The sequence below is a fragment of the Chiloscyllium plagiosum genome, chromosome 34, assembly GCF_004010195.1.
Source record: "Chiloscyllium plagiosum isolate BGI_BamShark_2017 chromosome 34, ASM401019v2, whole genome shotgun sequence".
In the NCBI taxonomy this organism is placed as follows: domain Eukaryota; kingdom Metazoa; phylum Chordata; class Chondrichthyes; order Orectolobiformes; family Hemiscylliidae; genus Chiloscyllium; species Chiloscyllium plagiosum.
In genome coordinates this window covers 20841543-20850675 of record NC_057743.1, presented here as the reverse complement: position 1 = coordinate 20850675, position 9133 = coordinate 20841543, and the positions used below count along the sequence as shown (strand labels likewise).

Genomic DNA, 9133 nt, shown 5'->3' with positions numbered 1-9133 from the left:
CATGTTTCACGTATTTGAGAATGAAGGAATGCTTGGTTTACCCACATCTTAAATTACAAGCCTAAACACCACTACACTTTGAATTTAATTGCTCATTTTCACACCATGGCCCCTGTGGAGCTGCCAGCTGTTCTTGGGCTGTATCAGTTTTTTTGCTAGTTTTCTAAATTGGTACGTCAGAAGGACTAAGGCTAAGCAGGAAAGGGGTGAGATTGTGGGCAGGTCAAACATTGTATGGTAAGGGGTCAAAGATACCTGGGAACGGACATGAATCTCCTTTAACAAAGCCTTTAGCTACTGCACAAATTATACTGAACAGTAAGCAATTTCATGGGAGGTCTGCCTTCTTTAGAAATATTTACACATCTAGTAATCTTTTTGTGTTTTATGGGCACAAGTTATAGTAACTCTGTTCTAAATTTTTGTATGGTAGTATAGAACTTGAGTATCACTGAACAAAAACATATTTTGTTGATGATTTGGAGATGCCAGTGTTGGACTGGGGTGTACAAAGTTAAAAATCACACAACACCAGGTTATAGTCCAACAGGTTTAATTGGAAGCACACTAGTTTTCGGAGCAAAGCTCCTTCATCACCTGATGAAGGAGCGTCGCTCCAAAAGCTAGTGTGCTTCCAATTAAACCTGTTGGACTATAACCTGGTGTTGTGTGATTTTTAACTTTATATTTTGTTGAAGCTTTCTAAACTACATTTATCTGAATAATTTGCAAGATTAACAACGTGAAGGGGAACAAAATTTTTAATTTTGTATGAAAAGATCACGCCGATTGGTTGGCAAGTGGACTATGATCGGTAAAGGTGTTGCCATGAAAAAATCACTAGTTAGATGATGAATGACAGTTAACTTCCAAGTTTTGTTCAAACTTAAATCAGACAGGTTGACTCTGCTTGGTCAACAGCATTACTCTGAGGAATGAACTGAAGGCTGGCCATGACCTATTTCATTCAGTTGAAACAGACACAGTGCAAGCATTTTCCAGATGAGTTTGAGGTAAAAATATTCAACAAAATGTCTCCTTCTTCTGCAAATTACTCACTTGCTTACTTCACTGTCATTAAACAGGGAAGCACATTTGTTTACTTTCATTGACACCTTTGGAAATGGGTTAAGCAGGGGCAATTCAGCCAAGGTTTCTTCTTCTGTTCTCTATATTCATGATTGAAAGGTGCATTCATGAAAGAAGGTGGTGTAAGTGACATCTTAGGAAAGTTGGATCTGAAGAAAGATTTGAATGTGCTCCTCACAATTCAATATCTCACACATTGTAATTGTCCATCAGCCATAAGCTGAGATATGGAATGGTGGTCTATATGCCAACAGGAGCAATAAACATTGTGCCAAAAGTCTAACCAGGGTGGTCAAAGGAAAGTGGGGTAAATTGGGATGTTGGGGAGGTATAATTGAGGTACTTCAGGAGTTTCTTTAAAAATTAATACAGGGCATGTGAGCTTTATGCCCATTATTAGTTGCTCTTGAGAAGATGGCAGTGAATTGTCTTCTTGAACTGCTGCAGTCCATTTGGTGTAGGTACATCCACAGTGCTGTTAGGGAATTCCAAGATTTTGATCCAGTGACACTGAAAGAATGGTAAAATTTCTAAATGGGGGGGGGGGGGGGTTTGGATTGTCTGCCTATGTATCTGCTGCCCTTGTCATTCTAGATGGAAGTGGCCGTGGGCTGGGAAGACTCTGTTTTATAAGCCTTGGTGAACTTCTACAATGCATCTTGTAAATGATACACATTACTGCCACTGAACATTGGCAGTTGTGCAGTGGTGGTGGTGGAAGCAAGTGCTTGTGGATGTGGTGCCAATCAATCTGGCTGCTTTGTCCTGGTGGTCAAGCTTCTTGAGTGTTGGGCCCATTCAGGTATGTGAGGATCCAATCAGATTCCTTCACTGACACCTTCCAGACAGTGGACAGACATTTAAGAAGCATCCGGATGAGTGTTTAAAATGTCAGGGCACTATAGGCTATGGATATAGAGCAAGTAAATGGGATTAGTGTAGTTTGGTGCTTGTTGGTCAGCACAGACATGGTGGGCTGAAGGGCCTGTTTTTGTGCAGCATGACTCTATGGCTTTGTGGAGACAAATGTTGAATTACTCACTGCAAGTTTCCTCAAAAGATGCTGAACTTTTATAAAATCACTTCATGTTGCATCATTGTGACCATTTCTGGGCACCGCAATTCAGGGAGGATTTCAATTGCAAGAGGTTCAGAAATTCTTCTTCAACCAACAGGCTCGTGCACTGGGTACTTGGCGTGCCAGCGCTCGTGCGCGCACCCGGCGGCCCTGAGCGTGCTCGCCCCCGCCCAGTGACCGGAAGCGGTGGCGGAAGCTGGGAAGCGGCCTTGTGCAGGTAATGGACCCTTCCCCAGCCCCCATTCGTTATCTTCGGTACCTGGACGCGCTTCTTCTGTCTTTCCCTCAACGCTCTGACCCTTAACATTTTCCTGCACCGGTGTAACTGTCTATCACATTAACTAAAGAACTACTGGTGTCGTCAGCTGTTAGTTAAGACAGATAAACTCCCAGGAATTAATGTCTTCATCAGGAAAACCACTTGCATGGTTAAATACAGAGGGTAACCTGCTTAATATCCACCTACCACAATTATAGATATATTTCCTGAGTTAATCTGCCTCTCAGCCAGAACAATAGCTGCCCTCAACTGGTTAGAACTGAGTAATGTTCACACCCCCTTGATAAATACATAAAGTAATCATACTTCCCAAAGGGAAAATACCTGACTGATGCCATTTCCTGCTGAACTGGTAAGCATTGAATCTAATCATGATTTGGGGGAAAAGACATTCTTTATACAGGTTCCAGATTCGGTGTACCAGAACTGACAGCCCCCTGAATTGCGATGCCCAGATTGGTCACATTGCAACAAATGAATTGTTTTTACAAAGGTTCACCTATCTTGACGAATCTTGAAGCAAGCAAGCTACTCAACTCCTGACCCCCCAAAGCCTGTCCACCAAGGCATTCATTCCATTCTCCAGATCAGTGTCTTGTTGAATCAAAAGTAGAGCACAGTCAATGAACATCAACCGAGATTCTGTGTTTTAGAAATTCCCTTGTGAAACTAATGAGTGCAATGAATCTTGTTAAAATTTCACCACTTGTATGTGGGTCTGAAAGGATTAATACTGAGGAGTGCATCATTCATGATGATGGCCTTGTGAATGGATTAGCTTATGATCTTGAAGTAGTGAGACCTAACATCTGGCACATCTCTAACAATGTACCAGTTACTAACATATAACAAACTATTTATTAACTGCAAGAGACTCTTGACCCTGAAGTGGTTTTCCTTTACCACACTAGACCAAGCAATCCCTGTTGTTTACTTGAAAAGGATGGTAGGGGCAACCTTCATTACGAGCAGCAACAGTTAGGGAGCTGACATGACTATATGAATGTAGCTCACTGACAAGTTGATATCTGCCTGCAAAATTGTTTCTTTAGACTTAGAAGTAAATTGACAATTTTACTTTGAAGCTATCATTTTGGGATAAAAATACTGGAGAAATCAGATCTCATTAGAGGGACAGAACATTGGAGCCTCTCATAAAAATAAACAATAAAATACTTAATTTTGAATGCTGTCCACTGATCTTGGCATAGCAGCCAGCATTCAAAGAGGACTGACCTCCACAGCAAGGCAAGCTTTGGAGTAGTCTGAGGCTGACAAGCATATGAAATTTTCTTGACTAGAGAAGAGTCTGAAACTCATTACCTGAAAGAGTGGTAGATGCAGAAATTCTCATTGTATTTAAAAATAAATATTTGTATATTCACTTGAAGTGGTATAATCCAGGCCAAGAGTCGGAAAGTGGAATTAGGCTGGATAACGCTTACAACATCGTATTGTAGATTTTCTGCACTTCTGTATGTAAAGGATTCCGAGTAGTGATAGATGTTTGAGTTCTTCATATGACTTGAAGCTTGGTCCTTATTTGAATGTGAAGCTTGTGAATTTCACATATATTTGTGAAAGCTCACCCCTGACCCTTATCTATAATTGATGTGATCAGGGGTCAGATTGGATAAGGAAGCATCAAAATTATAGCTGTAAAATGACACAGTAAGTTATACATAAGGGTAATAGTGACCTATTTCAGGACAGCTCTCTGTTGACATCTCGTGTCCTTGTCCTTTCCTCCTGTTGTTTGTAAGAGTCTCACATTTTCAAGTTCAGTGTGTATCATGACTAAAGGGAAAACAATAGAAGAAATGGTTTCCTATTGCCTTCTCCAAGTTTGCTCAAAGGAAATGCAAATTGTCTTCCCGAAAGATCCTCTGCTTGCAAGCAGCCATGGTCACATCAGATTCTTGTTCTTCCATCATCACTATTGGAAACCTGCTGTTCCACCCATGACCATGGCTCATAACCCTAACAATGCACTCTTATTTGAGCTTTCTTGGGACGACATGCAAAAGTGTGGAGATGACTTCCCTCTGAGATCTCAAATGAGCCTGCTACCCAAGTCACAATTGTAGATTAAATTTTATAAGTACACAATTAAGCATTTGTCAGAGCTGAAGAGTGCTGCCTTCTATATCTTTTTTCTGTGTAATTTGTTCACATTCTATTGCTTATTCCCGGTTGACTGAAACCATATCCTAATATTTGGCAAGTAATCTATTTAAGGGCTTCTACTCTGCTGCTTGGTTCATACCAATTAGTTTTAACAGTAAAGTAGCATCAGCTTATTTGAGATCTGGCAGGTCCAGTGTTACAATACTCAACTAAAAGGTGACAGCCTTGGCTCAGTAGGAGCCACTGACCTTTACATCAGAAAGTTGTGGATTCAAGTTCCACTCTGAAGACTTGAACCCAAAGTCTGATTTAGTGCTTCAGTGCAGGACTGAGGAATTTGTACACTCTTGGAGGTTTCATCTTTTAAATGAGATGTTAAACTGAGGCCCATTCTGACCTCTTGATTAGATCTGAATGATGATCAGGGAAATCCTCTGAGTATCATTATCCTCTTACTGCCTGTGAAACCTTGCTGTGTGCAAACTGTATGCAGCATTTTTACATTGCAGCAATGATATTTCAAAATTCTTTAATTGGCTGTAAAGTACTTTGGGATATTCTGAGGTTGTGAAGAGTGATATCTCAATACATATTTAATTTGGATATTTAACACTCAAGTTTGCAGTACTGAGTTAAGGACCAATCAGAATTACTGTTTTGAGTACAGTGTGACTTTTCTTTGGTTCTAAGGACTAATTAACTTTGTTTAAAATTGATGTGCAATACAGCACCACATAAAATTCACGCAGTCTCTTTGAACTCACTGTGAGATGCAGTGGTTGGTCATGTTGGAGATGGTAGCTCTGTGGATTCTGGATCATCAACTGTTTAACTGAATGCATTTTAACAATTGTGTGAAACTTGCCCTCAGTGATAAAGCCTGCTTCCTCATCTGAAGCTCATTTGAGTTAGTGTATCAAGTAAATATTCCCCCATTCTTTGTATTGGGGGCTGATGTGAGATTTTGGAATTTGCTCACTTGCCAATTGAGTAACACCGCAAATACAAAGGGAATCGTAGCAAACTCAGGTCTCTTAAGATTCAGCCATTAATGGAAATCTAGACCCCCAGAGTTTAGATGCTAAAGTGATGCAGTTCTCACCAAACAGTGGAGCTTATTTTGAGCATCCTTTTTTTTAACATTTGGATCATATTTCACAATTCTGTGCAGGGATTCTGTGATATTGAAGATCACAACCTATCTATATGGTTAGTGAACAACACTGCAAGTGGAATTTTTCACAATCCCAACTTTGAGGAATATTGTGAGAATTTCTTGTTTCCTCACTGAGATTTGCTAACCTGCAGCTGAGTATTGAAGTATGGGGCAATACGTACCAAGATCTCATTATAACCTCATGGTCTGTATCAGGAGTTCACATGGTGATTCAAGCTTCAAGAGAGATAGTTGAGTAATTGTGGATTAATTAATAGAACAGTAAAGTTCAATTTGAAAACACTACTGTATTTGATTTTTTTTCTGGTATAATGTAAATTTCATACAGCCTATTCTATTTAAATTCAGTTTACTGTTAACAATCATTTTCAACATGGGACCCCAAGGTGTAGTGAGACAAGAGAGAAGGTTGAGGCTGGGCCAGAAGCTGAAGAAAGCAAGTTAAAGAGCCAAGGCAGGCAAGAGCACAGCAGGGAAAGAGGGGAGACTGATAAATTAAACTGCATGTATTTCAATGCAAGAGGGCTGGCAGTTCAGGCAGATGAATTCAAGACGTGGGACTGGCATATCAAACATATTACAGAAACATGTCTATGAGGGGTCAGGACTAACAGCTCTAGGTATAGATGCTGTAGGAAGGTTAGAAAGGGAGGCAAGAGAGAAGGGGGAGCGGCATTTCTGATTAGGTAAAGCATCATAACAGTACTTAGGATATTCCTGAGGAATTGTCCAGTGAAGCTATACGGGGTGGAACTGAAAAATAAATAAGGATGATCATCTTATTGGTATTGTACAAAATGCTTCCCCCCCCCAACCAGTAGTCAGTGGGAAATTGAGAAGCAAATATGTAAGAAGATCACAGAAAGCTGTAAGAATAATAGGGTTATAAGAGTAAGGGATTTTAACTTTCCAAACTTAGACTGGGGCTGCCATTATGTTAAGGGCTTGGATGGGGAGAAATTGAATTGTGTTCAAGAAAACTTTCTCAATCAATATGTGCCTGCAAAAGAAGGAGCAAAACTCAACCTTTTGGAAAGTAAGGCATGCCAAGTGATTGAGGAGTTAGTGGGGAGCATGTTGGGATCAGTGACCATAATTCCACTAGTGTTAAAATAGTTATGGAAAAGAATAGGCCTGGTTCACAAGTTAATGTTTTAAATTGGGGCAAGGCCAATTTTGATAGTATTTGACAGGAACTTTGAAAAGTTGATTGAAGTAGACTGTTTGCAGGTTAAGGGATGTCTGGCAAGTGAGAGGCTTTCAAAAGTGAAAGTTCAAGGCCAACATGTTAGTGCAAAGGGCAAGGCTGGCAGGAATAGGGAATACTGGATGACTATTGAGGCTCTGATCAAGAAAATGAAGGAGGCATATGTCAGGTATACACAGCTGGGATCAAGTGAAGCCCATAAAAAGGGGATGAAGGATTGCACTTAAGAGAGAAATCAGGAGGGCAAAAAGGGGACATGAGATAGATTTGGCTGATGGGTTAAAGGAGAATCCAAAGAGATTCTACAAATATGTTAAGGGCAAAAGAGTAACTAAAGAGAAAGTAGGGCCCCTTAAAGATCAAAGAGGTCATCTATCAGTGGAGCCACAGAAGATGGGTGAGATCCTAAACAAATATTTTGCCTCAGTATTTACCATGGAGAAAGACATGGAAACGAGGGACCTTGGGGGGAAATGAATAGCGATGTCTTGAAAAGAGTCCACATTACAGAGGAGGAGGTGCTGGAGGCCTTAAAATGCATAAAAGTTAATTAAGTCCCCAGGACATGATCATGTGTACCCCAGGACATTGCAGGAAGCTAGGGAAGAAATTATGGGGCTACCAGTGGAGATAGTTGTATCATCGACAGCTATGGGAGAGGTGCTAGAAAACTAGAAGACAGCTAATGTGCCAATATTTGAGAAAGGCTGCAAGGAAAAGCCAGGGAACTATGGACTGGTGAGCCTAATGTCCATGGTGGGTAAGTTGTTGGAGGGTGAACCTAACTTTCATGGTGGAGGGTGTTCAGAGAGACAGAGTCTACATGCATTTCGAAAAGCAAGAACTGATTACGAATGATCAGCATGGCTTTGTGCGTTACAAGTTGTGTCTTACAAATTTAGTTGATGTTTTTGAAAAGGCAATCAAGATGATAGATGAAGGCAGAGTAGTTGATGTTGTCTAAGTGGATTTTAGCAAAATCTTGGACAAGATTCCACATGGAAGATTATTTCGTAAGGTTTAATCACATGGGATCCAGTGGGATCTAGCCAATTGAATACAAAATTGGCTTGGCAATGGGAGATAGAGGGTGATGGTTGTTGCTCAGACGGGAGGCCTGTGATCAGCAGCATGCCGCGAGGATCCACTTAAGTAGGAGTATACTTTAGAGGGAAATCAAGAGGGCAAAATGAGGACATGAGATAGCTTTGGCAAATAGAATTAAGGAGGATTCAAAGGGTTTTTACAAATATATTAAGGACAAAAGGGTAACTAGGGAGAGAATAGGGCCCCCTCAAAGCTCAGCAAGGCGGCCTTTGTGTGGAGCCATAGAAAATGGGGGAGATGCTAAATGAATATTTTTGAGTATTTACTGTGGAAAAGGATATGAAAGATATAGACTGTAGGGAAATAGATGGTGACATCTTGCAAAATGTCCAGATTACAGAGGAGGAAGTGCTGGATGTCTTGAAACGGTTACAGGTGGATAAATCCCCAGGACCTGATCAGGTGTACCCGAGAACTCTGTGGGAAGCTAGAGAAGTGATTGCTGGGCCTGTTGCTGAGATATTTGTATCATCGATCATCACAGGTGAGGTGCCGGAAGACTGGAGGTTGGCATATGTGGTGCCACTGTTTAAGAAGGGCAGTAAAGACAAGCCAGGGAACTATAGACCGGTGAGCCTGACCTCGGTGGTGGGCAAGTTGTTGGAGGGAATCCTGAGGGCCAGGGTGTACATTTATTTGGAAAGGCAAGGACTGATTCGGGATAGTCAACATGACTTTGTGCGTGGGAAATCATGTCTCACAAACTTGACTGAGTTTTTGAAGAAGTAACAAGATTGATGAGGGCAGAGCAGTAGATGTAATCTATATGGACTTCAGTAAGGCGTTCAACAAGGTTCCCCATGGGAGACGAATTAGCAAGGTTAGATCTCATGAATACAGGAAGAACTAGCCATTTGGATCCAGAACTGGCTCAAAGGTAGAAGACAGAGGGTGGTGGTGGAGGGTTGTTTGTCAGACTGGAGGTCTGTGACCAGTGGAGTGCCACAAGGATCGGTGCTGGGCCCTCTACTTTTTGTCATTTATATAAATGATTTGGATGCGAGCATAAGAGGTACAGTTAGTAAGTTTGTAGATGACACCAAAATTGGAGGTGTAGTGGACAGCAAA

At 41.1% G+C, this 9133-nt stretch overlaps 1 protein-coding gene across 4 annotated transcripts in view; it reads left to right on the top strand.

The window, feature by feature from the left end:
- Positions 1 to 2286: 2286 nt before the first annotated feature.
- tmco4 (transmembrane and coiled-coil domains 4) overlaps positions 2287 to 9133 on the top strand; it is a 113314-nt gene continuing 106467 nt past the window's right edge. The window contains exon 1 of one of the 4 annotated variants that reach the window (XM_043675787.1): positions 2287 to 2384. Coding sequence is in view for 2 of the 4 variants with exons in the window: in XM_043675784.1 (XP_043531719.1) it covers positions 2779 to 2799 (21 nt within the window). In the remaining 2 variants the exon portion in view is untranslated. The other 3 variants (XR_006309263.1, XM_043675784.1, XM_043675786.1) reach the window with 3 other exon arrangements.